We start from the raw sequence: 17,898 nt of genomic DNA, 5'->3' as shown, positions 1-17,898 counted from the left end.
GCTTTGCTCAGGCTGTCTGGGACTGTGAGCGAGAGAGTTCAGTCAAGGACACAATTCGACAGGGAGTGAAAGGGAGGGGAGGAGAGGAATGGATGACGGGGAGAGCAGGGGAGGATGTGTTGGAGGGGAAAGAAAGAAACCAGACTGAGGAAATCAGAAAAGAGTGTCGGAGAGGTTTTAAAGCCACTGAAACAAAAATGCACAAAAACGTACCGTTCCAAAATTCCTCACCCAAATAAGGAACCATACTAAAGCATAAAGGCCTGTGGTACAAGAGAGCTGACAGAAAGCGACCCATGCATGTCCTCACAGCGAATCTTGCTATAGTACTGCAAATATTGTACATCTGCAGTGTGTGTGTGTGTGTGTGTGTGTGTGTGTGTGTGTGTGTGTGTGTGTGTGTGTGTGTGTGTGTGTGTGTGTGTGTGCCAGACAGAGAGAGAGGGTTAGAGAGAAAGAAAGCAGATGGGGGGAGTTTACTGGCTGCATATTGTGTACAGTTTGTCAACAGGCTGACTAAATAGACTCAGACATGGCTTGAGGAAATGTGTTTGCTGTGACATTCCACTGTATAGTGGAAGGGGACACGCACTGTTGACAACACTACATGACAGACTGAGAGGAGGAGGGTGCAGAGCAAAAGCTCAGAGTACAAGAGACTTTTCTTTTGTACTATATTTATAGAAAAATCACAGCGTTTCGTTTAAATATAAACGATCGTTTTTTGTGCTGAATTTAATCAAAATGGCAGCCAACTAAATCCCATACCCTCAGCAAGTTTAAGGACACAAATCTGTCCTAATCTGTAACATTTTGTTCTCAACAGTCAGTGGGAAGAAAAGTATTCAGACCTTTCACTTAAGTGGATAAACGCAGAAATACCACAATGTAGGAATAGTCCATTACAAGTGAAAGTCCGGCATTCAAAACATTTCTTAAGTCAAAGAATGGAAGTATTATCATCAAAATGTAGCTGCTTGAAGCAAAAGTAGAAGTATTCCACACGCAGTTGAATGCCATCTGTCTGTTTTATATATATTACATTATTTGATTATGGATCTTTTAACATGTGAGCAGCATTTGAATTTAGCTGGTCAACAGGGGTTGGGTTGTATAATCTACAACCGTGCATCATATTTTATAAACTTACCACAGGTTTAATATGTAAAACGTTCATCTATTAAGTAGCTAGTCGGTCTGACTGTCAAATAAATGTAGTGGAGTAAAGGTACAATATTTCCCTCTGATATCCTGTCTAGTAGAAGTAGAAGTGTTCGAGTAAAGTTACCTACCTCAAAACTGTAAAGTACAGAAGCCTAGTTACTTGAGTAAAAGTACTGAGTTACAGGCCCCAAGCAGTGACTGAAGTCAGTTTTTCATTTAAATTCATTTTTAGATACAATAAACAAATGTTTTGTTTTTGTGACATTACATTTATGGATGTGGAATTTGGCAAGAATAAAAATTACATTTATTAGGCTACTTAAAAAAAATCCTTTACAATTAAAAAAAAAAAGTTATAATCAAAACAGTACATCTTTAAAGACAAGCAGAATGTCAGTGTAGATGTAAGATGAAATGAACTTGTTAACAGCAAACCAAAACTTGTGTGTAGCTGCAGACCCAAAACAATTCTGTGTTTATTCATCACCGAGACAAGAGTATGTGTTGATGTCTTTATTTTTTTTTTAGTTTTTGCTGGTAGCATTTTCCTTGTTTGTTAAATAGATGTTTAAGATGCCAAATCCACAGTAGCTTTCAGGGATTAATTGTTACCCGTATGAGTTAGTTATGGGCTAAATAAAACGGCAGTCCCTGTGTCAATAAGCCCACCAGGAATGCGCTTCGTCATCACAACTTCCCCCTGGGGGTAACGAAGAAGAAGGAGGAGGTCGGGGAGGAAAGAGGAGGAGGAGGGGAGTTCTCATCTGGGACTTTCCTCACTGGCCTACGGAGGAAAAAAAAAAAAAAAAAAAAAAAAAAGTTAAACCACTGGGCACCACGCCGGAGATGTTCCCCGGTGCCGTCACGAACGAGCTATGCGGACCTGTGCGCGGTGGTGGGGCCGCGGTACTCTCCCCCTCCGCTCGGGAATACTCCTCCTTCTAATCCCGCCGTTTCTCCTCGCGCTCCAGCTCCTCGTCGTCGGGACGCGGTTACCTCGAGCCGCCAGGGCGGGGGCGCGGGAGCAGGCGGGCGCGGTTGCCTTCTCCGTGATCAGCATCGAGCCGGAGAGCAACTCGCGCCGCGGGGGAACCCCGTCCCGACGGCGACCGGGTCCGGAGGAAGAGGAGGAGGTGGAGGTGGAAGATGGGGAGAGGAGGGAGGGGACACGAACCTATGAGGATGAGAACGAAATCCACTGGCGCCAGGTGAGTAGCGCAGCACGAGAGATAGTTTAATGGAAATGTTTGAATCAATCTTTGCATTAGTGCTGAAGCAACATATAAACTGAATTACATAACAACTATAGGCTTATGGAGAAAAAAAGCAGCTATATATTGAATATATGAAAAACCTTCTCACAGCCCAGTTAATTTATACCATGTTGCTTGCCTTAACGCCAACTACAGGGAATTTAATGTGTGCTGAAATGAAACGGAGTAAGAAGAGTAAGAAGGAGACAGATAGAGACTAGAGACTGGCTGATGCCATTCAGTGTACTATACATGCTCAGCTTAAAAATACAGAGCTAAGAAGATGCTGTGGTTTCCTCATTCAGTTTATCCATTATGCCGGGTCAGTTTGTGCACAGCCCTGTGAATCATTACAGACACGATGGAACAGGTGAGGGCCGAGGGTGAACGCAGCACTGACCCCCGGACCAGAGAGAGGTGACAGCTGTTCTCTCTTTGCCCTTCAGTTGCATAGCGCCTCAACCTTCATCCGTGTTTGTTGTGTGGGTGCATCTGTGCCCTATTTACCTCGGACTCCTTCCCCTAACTCCTCACCCCCTCATTCTCTTTTTCTCTCACTGTCTCTTTTTCTGCCCAAGGCTAAACTCTCTGACTCACTCTGTGAATCATCACCCCTCCCCAACAAGGTTGCCATGGTGACCACCGGGTTCAGTCTGAGTCGGGCGGGGGGGCTTCTTTGTGTGTGTTTGTACGATACAGTGCCTCCGGCAAATGTCTTACCAGCAGGGCCGAGGTCAGAGCCTGTGACCTGCCTCTTCAGCAGTCATACCTGGGGCAGGGGGTGCAGCAGACACACTCGCATGCATTCCTATGCATTCTTACCCAGCCCCTTCCACATACCCATGAATCTGCTGGTATTCCTCGCACTGTAGTATGTACTGTATTCCTATATGTTGCCAGGTTGGATCCAGAACGCTGGAGGTGCAGCCGTGGGCGGCCGACGAGCCGTCATTCGCAGCAGAACTCAGTCGTATCATCGCATATATCACCAGGCCACAGGTAGGTTGCACAGAACATCGCATAAAACATAGTCGTCATTCAGTGAAGTTAAAACAACAAATTTAAAAAAAAAAAAAAAATCTCATCAAATTTCAGTGATTGAAAATGTGTGAAAAGTGCATCAATGTGTTAAGTGTCTCAGTGCCCTTTCAAAGGCCCCTAACATCATCAACAAAATTTGTGCACTGATAATCTTTTTTTACTGTATATGACACATTTTAACTTTGTGAAACTTTAACTTTCTGAAATGAAATATTATGTAAAGTTATAAAGGAATTAGGTAATACATATGTATGCAGTCTAACACAGTGGCCCCTAATTTTTTGGCTTGTGACCCTTTAAATCAACCAAAAAGCAGTTTTCACTTCTATAATAATAATATTTAAATAACTTTTACTGGCCTGAAGAGTTAAATTGTCCAGTACGTTATTAGGAAAAAAACAAAAATTTGAGAAAAGACTGGAAAAAAGAACTTTATATTGTGCTTCTTCTTTTCCGTCTTTGTAATCATTCTGAGGATCAGGGCCCTGATCCTCATACTGACAATCACTGGTCCAATATATAGGGCCATGCTTGAAGGTCTCAGGCTCATAAGGGACCTACAGATGCTGTTGCCAGGAGTTAGATCTTGCCAAGACTTAACAGTAATCAATAAAACTTCACTTTTCCAGCTACTACTACTTCTTCAGTTCACTTTTACACTTCTACAACTGCAGATTTCCAGTGTGGGGGTTAATATAGCAGTAATATGATCAGTCAGGCGGTTTCAATATGCTGGCAGCAGAATTCTGCCAAATCTCGAGCCAGTAAAGCCTTTCAGTTCCAGACTGGAAACTCCCGAACAAGAGTTATGACTTATGTAACAGCAAGTGCCTGGGAACTGGAAGGGAAAATTATATATCTACTCATTAAACCTAGTATATTGTGTTGGTTTTGTTCTCTTATTGTCCGGTACCTGCCACAAAATTAAAATGACTCTCAGATCTGTTCTTGTTAAATGATCATCATCAACTGAATCTCACATTTAAGAGTAAGTTTTACCTGAATCGTCTGCTTTACTTAAAGGCACTTGGAAACATCGCTTACTATCTGAATTGTTCTCACACCTTTCGCAGGACAAGCTTTCACACAACTTATCCTTCAACTTCCTCTCCTCTTAGTTTAACGTTAATTGTGTATAAGACTGTTCTCATACCTCTGTCCATTAAGTCTCATGCGACCTCTCTTCTCCTTTCCCAGCTGAACTGCTCCAGGGTTTTATCCCCGGGTCAGGCTCAGGCATCACAGCCCCCCGCAGATTCACACCACTGGCTGCTGTGTGCCGAGGACTGGCTCCTTCCAGCGGCAGACAGACCGTGTGTTGCATACTCCTTCAGGTGTGCCCATATGTTTGTACAGTATGTGCATGTGTCAGTGCAGGTGCCGTGATGCTTACGCATTCATATCGCTGGCAGAGTTGAAATAAAAATTGCAACGCATGTTTAATCATGAATGCAATAATCTTCGAACCACCTCTGAGCTCCCCTGCCTCTCTGTCTGTCTTTTTGTGTTTTTCCTTTGTCTCTCTAGCATGGATGGAAGAGATGCAGACTTTCTGAAGACTGTGGCAGGGCTAGGGTGTGAAGTGCACTGTTTTGATCCGAGCAACTCCAATACATCTGATGGTCACCTTGGCAACAGTTTGGTTAGTAACCACGGTGACGGAGGTGTGGTCAGCCAGCACAAGATGTGGCTGGAGTGGCGCGTTCCAAGGAAGCGCAAGCACAAAACAAGAGGCAACCTGGGTAGTGTTTCTCAAACACTGGCAGATATCATGGCAGCTCTGGGACATCACACAGTAAGACACACACACAACCACACACACACACACACACACACAGAAATTTGGAGAAAAAGTGCCAAACAAACATACCTGAAGAGTCTTTTCACCCCAGCATACTCAGAAAGCTCTCTCATTTGTACATTCCCATGGCAACAGGGCTCTGCGCCATCCCTGGCTGCCATGGCAACAATTTCAGTGAGTGAAATCACACACTGGCCCAGTTACATCCTGCAACCACAAGAGGGAACTACATACTTACAGTTTGAGTATGTGTTGGTTGACAGAATAAGAAGTGCTCCAGTACATCCATTTGGAAATATGTAATAATGATTTTAATTTGATTTTCAAATATCTGGCTATACTGATTAAGTCTATGATAACAAAGAAACTGGTATGCTATGGAAAGCAGGACGGCTGGACAACATGAAAAATTAGCATGATATGTTCTTGTTGTTAAAAATACAGACAGTAACATGAATTTTACTGAATATGGACAAAATGTTTACAGTTCTCGCAATAACAACAGCAGTTGCCTGATATTTTAAGGATGGTTATCTCAATGCCCTGTCATTTTAAGAGCAAAATAGTACCAATTCTCTGATTTGGAAATTGTAAAAGTAGTTTGTATAACACTTTTTATTTTTATTGTGAATATATTATAATTATTATGCAATCCTAAATGTCAATATTGATTCTTTATTCTCTTTAGGTTCAGTTTTTGTATGCTGACCTGCTCAGTGCCGAATGGCGAGTTTTCCAGAACTGGATTGAGTCAGGAACCCTGCAGAGTGTCCATCATCTGGTTGCCACAGTGCATCTGCAATGGGCAGGGTTTGAGGTGGGAGGAACCGATGAGGAAGTGCTCCGCTATTGGTTCAGCATCCTACAGGGTCTCCAAGCGTCTGGACTCAAGCTGATTCACAGCTCTGCAGGAGAGGGTCAAGGTGTCCTAAAACGGACAGCAGCAAATGCTCACAGCTCCTACACACTCAGCTGGGTCAACACAAGACACTGACACTCACACATGTATGGGCACAGGTGTACACACATGACTGGACATTGTGGATGGCCTCAAACAAAAAGGAGAGGGGGCTTAAAAATAGTTGGAAGTGTTTCTTACAATAAACTTTTTCTCCTCTCATTTCAGGCACATGCATTTCTTAACATGACATCTCCCTCTAGTGGGGATGAAAGGACCTTCATTTTTATGACTCCACCCTCTGAGGGAAATACTGTTGTGTCTTAACATAATAATGGCTAATTTCATCATGATTTGATGATAGGGAGCAGGAGGGGGCATTTCTGATTAACTGGGCCTTAGCGCAATAAAATAATAATTAGATCTACAGATTTTATTCTGTCTAACTCGTAACATAAAAAGCAGCAGATATGTGTAAATTACTGCGCTGTCCTAATTACTCCTAACTACCAAACAGCTGTCTGGCAGGTACCAATGCATTTTCATTTCTTTTCTTCTCTTTTTTTTTTTTAGTTGAACCACAGACCTGTGATTTTATCAATATCATATCTTATTATATTGTACAGTGCAAACCCTTTTGCATTAATTGGATCGAGCTGTAGTTTGAATGTAGATTCAACAAATTATGTAGATTCAACAGATTATTTGATGGATTTGTGTACATCTCTGTAGGCCTTAAAATACTCTTATGTGCAATAATTGTTTACGTTGAAAAGAAGCTTAAATTATATTGAGACTGATAAATGGAAATTCTTTCATTATACTGATGCATTTTTGCACTGTACTGTGTACTATATAACAAAGAAGAAAACAATGAAACAAATGTTACAAATGTGCATCTATACCACAATAAAATCTCAAATAAAGCCAGAAAATTTCTAATCAGAAATATAGTATATAGTAATGCTTATGTCTGTAACAGGGTTGACAAAACAATCAAAACTTTTCAGAGAAAAACAGTCATAAAACATGATATTACATAGCCTGAGATGCCACAATACAATTTCTCATCACTTTATGCTGTCCTTACTCCCTAGCTATTTAAAACGTGGTGTTTAAAGTTGTTTTAAATTTTCAACTGTTCAAAGTTGAGAAGGCACCAATTTCGTGGAATGACCCACATTACAGAGGGGGGTCTATGGTGAATGTAAGCATATGAATGAATATAAATGAATAATTATGATTTATGTGATACCTAAGATCTTAATTAAGTGATCTTAAGTGTATGTATGTGTGATTTGAATACATTTGAATAAACTTTAATTGTAGTTATTCAATTACATTGCTTGTGTTTTCCTTTAAATGTATTTGCACCATTTCCATAAAGCAAAATTTTAAAAAAAAGTGGCTGCAGTGGGTTTAAGTGTTTATTCCAACACGCCTTGGCACTGCACTGCAAGAAAAGGGTCTAATTGCTAACACATTGCAACATCCAAACAAACAGGTTGTCTCGGTACTATTATTTACCACAAAGTCATAGGCTGTAGGCCACTCAATAAAGGATTTACCCTCTACTGGTTAAAGGCTTAATTCTCCTTCCATAAACCTCGTGAACTTCCAGTTAGCCCGGGCTAAAGGATGCACTTAACACTCACCCGGTGAGGTTCACAGGACAGCTATTTATCCTCCTAAGTGCTTTTCTCCACACTGAGCTCTTATTCATAAAGGCCACTGCCAGTCATTCCTCGGACTCGTTCCAACTCGCTGGAGCGCAGGCTGGAATGTGCTTCTGCCTCCACCCTCCGCTACGCAAATTACGCACCAGTTGTTTGCCACTAGTCAGGGTGGAGTTGCGCTTTTTACGTTGAAATTTACACATCCTGTGCTCAGCAGAAAGCGTCGACGGGCGCGGCAGCCAATCGGCTTAGAGGCACGTAGTCGCCCGACCAATCAGAAGTTCACAATCCCGGGACTTTTGCGATCCCTTTCGCTCGTCCGCATACTGTACAGCTCAACATTTCTTGTGGAAATCTTGAGATAGGACAACAACGAGAGTGTATAGGGAGAGCCTACAGTTGCCGCTTTTGACGGTAAGTAAAGTATGTTTAGTCAGTGTGGTTTTCATGAAGTTAAGAATGTAACTATACTTTTGTTTGGCTTTCCCTTCGAGATAAGAGGCGCCTACAAGTTACTTCCTGCTCTGACAAGGCCGAGATCCCCAGTTACATTTTAGCCCATGGCTAATGTTGTGGATGTAAAAGTGTGACGTTTCCCACTGATTCTTTACCTCGAAGGTACTTATGTAGGAGTAAGTTCACGGCGTATCCACAATATTAAACTTGTAATTAGTAAAACCTGACTAATTTCGGCTTGTCAATGTGACAGAGAGCGACTGACTTTAAGTTACTGCCGAACAAACCACCAACCACACAGGACTGAGCTGTATTTCAACTGGAAACAGCTGTAACAAGGTCGAATTTTCCTAAAGAAATGACTAAACCAAGGAGAAGGGCAGACATTTGAGTCCACCGAGGAGCACTTGTGTCACGACTCGGCTGTTCTCGGGAGCCCCAACGCTAACACGAAACACTTGTAATTGAGCAACCGACATGGGGAATAGGAAGCACTGCAGGGTATACTTAAAAGTTACAGTCAGTTCACTCTGCCTGCTTGCACCGTCTTGGTAGCAGGCAGAGTCTCCAGTCACTGCAAACCTCTGAGCGCCAGCGGGAGCTGACATCTTCTGAACAGATTCCATGTGGCAATGTAGTTATTGTTTTTTTTTCTTTTTTTTTTCTTTTAACTGACTATTACACACCGACTGTGAATAAATGTTCAATATAATTCGAAATATTAGACTCTACTGTAAGCAGAGTGGTGCAGAATTATTACTCCTCCAAGTTTCTTCATCTTTTATCTGTAATTTTCCAGTTTTCCTCACATGAAGTGGGTGGATTTTGGATGTTTGCAGAGTGGAGGAAAGCTTTAGTTTTGCTTCTGCTTTAGCCCTGTCTAGCTCCGTGTTTATTTATACACTTCTGTCTCTGTGTCACATGAGCATGTGACTAATTTAGGGGTTTATTTTCATTATCAAGTAATCTGTTTGCTATATTGTTATTTCTTTTTTGTCAATAAATTGTCATAAACCAGGGAACCAATACCCATCATAATGTCCCAGATCTCAAAGAGGTTTTTAAATATTCCAACCAAAAGTTCAAACTCAAAACATTGATTCTAGAATGATGCAGAACTATAAAAAAAGCAGCACATATTCACATTTGAGAAGCTGGAACCAGTGCATAGTCTTTGTTTTTGCCTGATCAGTCATCAGTTATCAAAGTTGTCGATTATTTATCTACCTATAGACTATCAAAGACTCAACTAATTGTTTAAGCACTAGACTTATTAGTATCACAGATGCATTTAATATATGGTAATACATCTACACATGTCTTTGTCTCAAATGATCCTCTTTCCATTACGCGTCAGGGTTGGGCCCCCCTACCCAGCGCACCCCACCATGCCTTTGGTGACGAGGAATATAGAGCCGCGGCATGTGTGCCGCCAGACCATCCCTATCAACATCCGCAGCGAACTGGAATGTGTCACCAATATCAGCCTGGCCAACATCATCCGCCAGCTCGGCAGCCTCAGTGAGTGTGTGCTGTGTGTGGTTGGGTGTGACGACGTGTCCGTCATTGAAATGTGGTGTGAATGGTTCATAACGCGCGGCAGATGTGCATGATGTGTTTGTATTTGCACTGGTTTTATTTTTATGTAGTTGGGAAAATTTAAATATGTGTTTATTGTGCATGTGTGAGATAAATACCGTTACCTGTACAGATCATAAACCCACGTGTGTCTGTGTGTTTGTAGGTAAGTATGCAGAGGATGTGTTCGGGGAGCTGTTTGTCCAGGCTGGAGCATTTGCCATCAGGGTAAATACACTGGGAGAAAGGGTGGATCGTCTGCAGGTCAAAGTCACCCAGCTGGACCCCAAAGAGGAGGAGGGTAACTACTCTCACATGCTACTGTTACTTTTACTACTTATGTTAATATTAAAGTAGTTCATTGTGTTGAATATAACTAAATATAACATCACATTTAACAATAAATATTCATTAATATCTCTCTGTTTCACCTGTCTGTTTCTCTCAGTCTCTCTCCAGGCCATCACTACCCGTAAGGCCTTCCGTAGCAGTGTGACCCAGGATCAGCAGCTCTTCACCAGACCGTCTCTGCCAATGCCTGTACAAGACACCTACACGACCTGTGATCCACCTCCGCCTCTCAACCACCTTAGCCAATACCGGTAGGACTCAGCAGACACGCCAATACACATCCAGGGCTCATATTCACTCATTGGAGCATGATATCAAATGAATAGTAAGACAGCGTGCATGCACATGTGCACACATGTGCACACGCACATACATGCTGTATTTTTGTCATGACTATGCATTATTTAAACCCACCTCTCTTATGCATATACTTTCAAACCTCATCAAAGAATGGATCTAGTGGTTGGACTATAATTTTGTGTGTTAGTCTCACTAAAGCTCAGTCTGCAATTAAAGCCAGAAAGGACTATTGCAGAATTACAATATTTGTTATGTAAAATATCACTGAAATGTCAAACATTTGCTGACATGTTAGGACACATGTAGACTACTTGGGTAAAATCTTTCAGAATCATAATGCTGATGCTATAGTTTACTACATTTTATTTGTCAAATTGTTACAGAGAAAACAGTTTTGACCCATGTATGTGGCCAAGCAGATTTTGTTACTGGTGAAGGCATAAGGCACTGGATCATTTATATTAAACATAAATGGCTCTACTTATAAGTATATGTAATCAAATGTATTGAATCAATGCAGAAGTGAAGAAATACTGTGGGGAAAACAATAACTGTATGTGTCACAACCCAGCTGACATACATAAGTGAGATCCTGAATATGAATTATGCACAAGACATGACCTGTCATCGAAGGCACGATTAATTAGAGACCAGAACAGAAGGAGGTTATGGTGGTAGAGGCTGCAGTCTGTATAATCAGTAACCACAACAGTGGCAACAGTGATAAGCAGAGTGAGAGTTTAAGCTTGTCCAATTATAATATAAAGAGTCTGTGACTAGTTTGAATGTGAATGTGGTATTAATTCGACCGTGACAGCTCTGGCATGCATGCTTGTCTACTGTGGATGTGACAAAGGAAAAATAGCCTGTTTCTAGTGAAGGTCTCTTATGTTGAAAAGGGGAAGTGTTATGTCTTGTTAATACATCGACAAATAAAGCAGATAAAGATATATGTCTGCAGGCACTTAATGTTATTTATGTCTCTGCACATAAGATAATATGAAGTGTAAGGAATACCCAAATGCAATTACAATGGTTGTAAATGGTTGTATACAGGGAGGATGGGAAGGAGGCCCTGAAGTTTTACACTGATCCCTCCTACTTCTTTGACCTGTGGAAGGAGAAGATGCTGCAGGACACCAAGGACATCATGAAGGAGAAACGCAAACACAGAGTGAGACGCATAAACAGGGTCATACACACAAAAGCATGAGCCGCTGAGTTGAAACAGGTTAACAGTGGTCACATCAAATAAAAAGCATTTGGATCCAAAGCTCATCTTACTCTTTTTTTCACTGTCTCCTCTCTGAGTAGAAGGAGAAGAAAGACCATCTGAACCAACGGACACTCAATCCTCGAAAGATCAAGACCAGGAAGGAGGAATGGGAACGCCGCAAGATGGGAGAGGAGTTTGTGGTGCCAAAGAATGAACTCATGTAAGTTGAGAAACTGACTGAAGTGAGTTGAAGTCTCCTCAGGTTAACGGGGTGTGCATTGGTACAGAGTTGTGGTCATCCACAGACCCAAGAGGCTTTTGAGTACATTTCAGCAATAGCTTGAAATTAATGGATATCAATTCATCATTTCTTTCTCTAGTTAACGCAGTAAAAGTACATTATGGCCACTCACACTGAAAACTCCACTCTCCCCTTTCTTATCAGCCAATCTGTGTACACAGTGATATGGGTGGTATGTCCTGTCCTAAAATGTTCTCAGGGGGTTGGGTGTGGAGCTGGCTGTTATTGGCAAACTGCAGTAAACAAATGCCTGAATCACACCAGGCCTCGGTTATTTTTGTATTATTGAATGTGATGTATAGTGATCACTGTGAACATGTAAAATAGGCTCAAACCTGTGAAATTAAGTATCTAAAAATTAGATAGAGAGTCCCATTGATAGAGTTAATTAGACATAATGTTTTAGTGTTCTTTTTTTTTTTTTTTTTTTTTTTTTTTGCTTTATATTATTTATTCTATTTTGCTCTGGCTGTATGAGCCACAGTGCTTAATCTGTTTTAAAAGTGATTTTACCATGTCATTTTCTGGCTTTTTTTAACTCACATGCCAGGCAAAAAAAAAAAACATTAAACGCACAAGATGTAATTTTCTGTCGCTGTGGGGCCTCTAAATCAAAACAATAACAAAAGACAGAGTTGAGGTAGCGCTGGATCATGGGAGTTGTTGTCTTCTCAAACATTGCTGTCTTTGCAGTCAACTATTCCCAGTTAGGATTCCTTCAGTTTTCATTGTTCAGGAGGTTTTTACCGGGAGCCAAATTATCGGCATAGGTCTCTTTTCTCACCATAAGAAACGGACTCGGTGATTAAATCTGGTTTAAAAAAAAACAAACAAATAAAAGAAAAAACACTGAATAAATCTGTTTCACGTTAAAAATCAGTGTTTTTCTGACACTGTTCGGTGGACACAGCATGCTCAGCTTGTTTCTCTGATAACTTAAGATCCAGACGTCTGATGACTAAAATCCTTCATCCGGTTAAAATATATAGTTAAAAACTACAATAATCTAAAAAGTGTCCTTAAAAATGTGGCTTAAAACTGCATAAAAAGTCAATCATGACCGCTTTTCGGCAGACAACCACATTGCTGATGCATTCGCACAGGGGATATATCTCTAGGTTTGAAAAATGCTGGAAACATTTGGGATAATGTAATTACACAACTCAATAAAACATATAACATAGTTCTAGTCGTTTTTAGACATTTAATTCGGAAAAGTCACGTATTACACCTTTTAAGTTCAAGCCATCCTCTTACTGCTGTGTAAGTAATTGCAGTTTACCTACTTGTTGTTTTTAATAGCTTTGTGAACCAGTCACCACATGTGTCAGTTTTACTATTTGTAACTGCTGCTGCTTCCTCTCAAATTGTTTCATTGTAAATGCCCATAATCAAACAGCACATGACCCACAACAGCTAATTAAGATTGTAAATTTCAGCTATTGTTTACCACGGTTAATTTGTATTGCCATGCTTCAGAGAAGATAGATGGGATAACTTTATTTTGGGCACATAGTGATGTCTTGAATTTGCTTAAAGGAATTCTTCTGAGGGACTAAATGGCAGTATTGGATCTGGAGATGGCTTCACTTCGGAAGGCCTTGAGCAGAGTACTGGCTCCTACGCTTATGATGCCGGCTCCCCTCTCACTGTGACTGGCTCCGATGACTTCCTGCCTCCTCCACCTCCAGACATTGCGTATGTAGCATCGTGCATATAAGCCCACACATACTGCCAACACACTGCCAACTCTCTAACTCAACATGGAGTGAGTGTACGGCTGCACAGCAGTTACATACAAATCCTCTGAAGATTAGAGTGTTTGACAGGAGCAAAATGGATTATACAACAGTGGGTGATTTGTACATAATCGTACATAATTCGTGATTCGTACATAAAGATAAGCTGCTGGGGTTACAGGTGCAAAGAAATTGAAGGTCAATACAGGGAAAAGAGAGGTCCATTTTGCCATTTAATTTATCCTTTTATCTCTATATTCGACTCCCATCATTTGCAGGTACAATGATGGACAGTATGGAGCACCAACCCAGAAGCGTGTCAGCGTGCTCAGCCCCACCCACCCACCTCCTGCTCCCCCTTCTTCCCTGCCCAACTCCCGCCCCAACCTTGCTCCTCCCCCTGCACCTCCTCCCCCTCCTCCACCCTCTTGTTTTGGGGTTCCCCCACCTCCCCCTGGCTTCGACACCCCACCTTCCCCTCCTCCTCTCTCCTCCTCTCCCACCGCCTATCCCTCCCCACCCGCTCCCCCTCCCCCACCTGCCCTGTCCACTGTTTCTCCTCCTCCTCCACCGCCTATGCCTGCCAGTGGTGGCCCTCCACCTCCTCCTCCTCCTCCACCTCCCCCTGGCCCTCCTCCCCCAACCTTTAATAACTCCGGTCCCCCTCCTCCCGCGGGTGGTGGGGTGGCACCCAGCTCTGCCCCGAAACCGCAGCCAGCACCAGCCAGTGACGCTCGCAGTGACCTGCTGCAGGCCATCCGACAAGGTAAGAAAAAAAACAGGAAACAGATCAATTCTTACTGCTGATTGGCTGAATCACATTTGAAACTGGGGACACAACTGAAGTACTCTTAACAGCAATCTTTATAACCACTGATTACAATATGCTTAGTGGCAGTCCAACTTTCAGTCTTCTTACTTTAGTGTGAAAGTATGTGTTACCACCATTTCCACACACCTAACACTTTGTGGTGCGATAACATATAGCAATAACACCTGAGGGACTGTTTCACTGTGATGTCGCTATGTTGGTGATGGGTTGGGAACAGTGGTTGAAACTAATCAAAAATCAAGTACCATACTCAAGTACTATTATATACTATAGAGTATTTCAGTTTTATGCTGCTTCGTGCTTCTACTTCAGGACATTTCAGAGGAAAATTCATTATGTTAACTGTAGACAGTTAAAGCTAATAGTTACTTTTGATATTAAGATTTTAAAAACCTATTAATGAGCATGTAAAATACGATGCATTGTTGTTACAAAGTAAATTAAACTACCCAACAGCATAGCTGAAATTAGCTCTATTTCAACTGGCTATAACTTTAAATAATAATAATACAATATAATTTATTATAAATGGAAAGGGACTATTCTAGATTATTGGTACTTTCAGGTTTTGGTGCCCTAAAGGTAACTTATGGAGTTTTCTTGTCACCAAAATGTGACCAAAACACATTGTGTGTATCCTTGAGACCTAACAAACTTGTTGAATGCTTTTCTTTTCTCATAAAACATTCTCGTGTTGACTTAATATAAACAATATTTATATCATGCATTGTTTACTTCTTCTTCTGCCTTACCTTTGCCAAGACATACTATGTTTCTTGGCGTGTTACCACCGCTAGCTCTTCATTTGTGAAATAGTATGAAACTTTTGGCAGGAAAATTCATATCATTGATTTTTGTGCATAATATACAAACAAAATGGAGACCCACTCGTAACAACATTGCTCCGTAGCCCCCCTGGTGGCAAAAAACTCAGGGTACCCTTTAAGTGTGGTTTACTAATAACAATTTTAGTGATTTTTTTTTTTTTTTTTTAAGTAAAATGCGCAGTGCAGACCTTGTACTTCAAATGAAGTATTTTTACATGTTGGTACTACTTTTATCTTATATATATATATATATATATAAAGGATGATTGTGAATGATTATATCTCCCACCACACGTTAGTTAGAAAACATACCTTTGTTTTAAATTACAGCTTTTATTGCATGCAAACTTTTCCTCAATGTACATGAAGAATGAAACTGGGAAGAAGACGAGAGATCATCCACCTTGGAGCTCCCTGATTACCTCAAGATCTAGCATAGTAATCCATTAGAATACCTTTTAACTGGAAAGATTTCACCACTTAAAACACCTTTGTATATTTATATTTCACAGCGTCTCTGTAAATAGAATGACAAAATGCTGCTTCAAGACTGCCTAGTTGTCAGGCATGCACTCATCCTTAATGTCTAACTAACTCCTTTTTAGGTTTCAACTTGCGGAAGGTGGAGGCACAGCGGGAGCAGGAGAAGCGGGATCACTTTGGCAACGATGTGGCCGCCATCCTGTCCCGACGTATTGCCGTGGAGTGCAGCGACAGTGAGGATGACTCTTCAGAGTTTGACGATGACGAGTGGTCCGAATGATCGTCATCCCCTTTCACCTTCACTCCCACCTTCGTGTCTCTCTTCAGCCTTAAACAACATCAGAATATCTACGTTCAGATTACATTTTTAACTACCAGTGGAGCAGCGTGCCATGTTCTGTCTTTGTGTGGGAGTAAGACAGAGTTTGAGAGCATGCGTGCACATAATATGTACATGTGACCTATTACTAATCACATTCCTTGGCTCATTTATTTCAATTTATCCAAAATGATTCCGATCAGAGGTGCAAAATCTGAAGATGAGACTGAGTCTGCCTGGTTGTGTCCCGAACAGGGCTTTAATTGGATGACCCGCTGCTGTTATTGATGTGAGAGTGTTGTGTGACGAGATGCACGTCTCCCTGCTCAGTCTGTGCGTAAACACATCACCTCTGTCCTTATCTTAGTGTCTGTTAGAATCAGGTGCTCTTTGCTGCAGGCCAAGTGCCTGATTTTATCTGCTTTAGTAAATCATGGCAAAGGATAATAGAGAGGGAGTACACACACACATATGCAGGCAACCTCTTCTATACACAGTATTTGTACAAACTCAGTGGAAAGACAAAAGGTGTTGACGTCAAAAACATTCTCCCTCATTCATAGATTATATGATATAGGTGTAAAGTTTATATTACATATCGAGTCATATCTACTAAAGACAATTCATGCAATCCCTTTAAATCCCTTTTTAAAGCACAGTTTTTATCACTTTTTCTTCCCTCCCTTTTATATTGAGTCTTTTCTTTTTTTCTGTGGTTGTCATGGGAACAATTGACTTGTGGATGAGACAGGGTTGTAGCTTATAAACAAATTCATGAATGAATTATTCAGCGTGATAGAGGAAGTATTGGCTCATGTCAGACACCAGGGATGTTTGATGAGATCACCATACAGAACATATGCAGACATTTAACACAAATACCATGATTCATTTTATACTGTTATGTATTTCTTCCTGCAATTTTTGTTTTGAACTTTTCTGGGGTTAAACTAGGCTATGATGCTTTAATCACTTTGCTCTGTGTAGAATCAGGCATCCCTATTCTTTATCCTGCTGCCTGGTATATGTCTTTTTTTTTTTTTTTTTTTTTTAATAATGCATTTCATTGTTGGTGCAGGTTTATTTTTTTTCATCCACACTGGTCACTGATCAGCTTCTTCCAAAAAACAATTTAACAGCTGCCACTGATGAGTCAAATGTAGAACTGACAGATGTTTAGTTTGGACCACATACTTTTCAAGTGCCTTTATTTTAAGTCTGGCTGTGTTAAAGCACAATCACACAGCATGCTTAGCCGAAGTTCTGCTTCTCCTGCCTTAAATTTCCAAATGATTATAGTTATTTCAATAAAGATAGAGTGAATTACAGTGATTGTTTAGATTTCTTCTCTTTGTGCATGCTGTGTTGTGTTAAATAACAAGGTCCCAAGAATGTCAAGCCTTGGCAAGTCTTGGTCTGGCTTTATCCATGACACGTCCTCTTTATGTCAGTGATATACACCTTTTCTCAGTGGCCAGTGCTGACTGTGTAGGGAGTGTGAAAATGAATCAACCAGAAAAAAGCTCAAAAAATGAATAGGAGGACAGAAAAGCCTATTGCATAATCACAGCATCCTCATACCAAGGCTGCTTTGTAGATTTTAAAAAGATGCAGTGGGTGCAAATTGATGGTAGTAACACTGAAGATTGCTTTAGCCACCAAA

The 17,898-nt window shown here is 41.1% G+C and overlaps 2 protein-coding genes across 2 annotated transcripts; both read left to right on the top strand.

The window, feature by feature from the left end:
* Positions 1–1,995: 1,995 nt before the first annotated feature.
* On the top strand, positions 1,996–7,481 carry LOC120786898 (methyltransferase-like protein 24). Its single transcript, XM_040122648.1, has 5 exons — positions 1,996–2,372; positions 3,318–3,416; positions 4,656–4,792; positions 4,986–5,253; positions 5,948–7,481. The coding sequence occupies exons 1-5, from the start codon at positions 2,040–2,042 to the stop codon at positions 6,251–6,253; spliced, it is 1,143 nt and encodes a 380-aa protein (XP_039978582.1). The 5' UTR covers positions 1,996–2,039; the 3' UTR covers positions 6,254–7,481.
* Positions 7,482–8,066: 585 nt separating this feature from the next.
* wasf2 (WASP family member 2) lies at positions 8,067–17,563 on the top strand. The gene is made up of 9 exons (XM_040122629.1): positions 8,067–8,247; positions 9,647–9,810; positions 10,034–10,168; positions 10,316–10,469; positions 11,575–11,692; positions 11,833–11,954; positions 13,575–13,733; positions 14,053–14,540; positions 16,039–17,563. Exons 2-9 carry the CDS (start codon positions 9,678–9,680, stop codon positions 16,194–16,196), a joined length of 1,467 nt encoding a protein of 488 aa, XP_039978563.1. The 5' UTR covers positions 8,067–8,247; positions 9,647–9,677; the 3' UTR covers positions 16,197–17,563.
* The last annotated feature ends 335 nt before the right edge of the window (positions 17,564–17,898 follow it).

Source organism: Xiphias gladius, chromosome 24 (assembly GCF_016859285.1).
Source record: "Xiphias gladius isolate SHS-SW01 ecotype Sanya breed wild chromosome 24, ASM1685928v1, whole genome shotgun sequence".
Taxonomy (NCBI): domain Eukaryota; kingdom Metazoa; phylum Chordata; class Actinopteri; order Istiophoriformes; family Xiphiidae; genus Xiphias; species Xiphias gladius.
Note: the sequence above shows the minus strand (reverse complement) of the source record. Positions and strands in the feature narration are given on the sequence as shown.

What these genes read in the sequence shown, in the direction of transcription:
- LOC120786898 (XM_040122648.1), top strand. Translation starts at nt 2,040, where the DNA reads ATGCGGACCTGTGCGCGGTGGTGGGGCCGCGGTACTCTCCCCCTCCGC. An exon ending in TGTGTTGCATACTCCTTCAG is followed by an intron (nt 4,793 to 4,985) that starts GTGTGCCCATAT and finishes TTGTCTCTCTAG; the next exon opens with CATGGATGGAAGAGATGCAG. An exon ending in CAGCTCTGGGACATCACACA is followed by an intron (nt 5,254 to 5,947) that starts GTAAGACACACA and finishes TATTCTCTTTAG; the next exon opens with GTTCAGTTTTTGTATGCTGA.
- wasf2 (XM_040122629.1), top strand. Translation starts at nt 9,678, where the DNA reads ATGCCTTTGGTGACGAGGAATATAGAGCCGCGGCATGTGTGCCGCCAG. An exon ending in CCTCCACCTCCAGACATTGC is followed by an intron (nt 13,734 to 14,052) that starts GTATGTAGCATC and finishes CATCATTTGCAG; the next exon opens with GTACAATGATGGACAGTATG. An exon ending in GCTGCAGGCCATCCGACAAG is followed by an intron (nt 14,541 to 16,038) that starts GTAAGAAAAAAA and finishes ACTCCTTTTTAG; the next exon opens with GTTTCAACTTGCGGAAGGTG.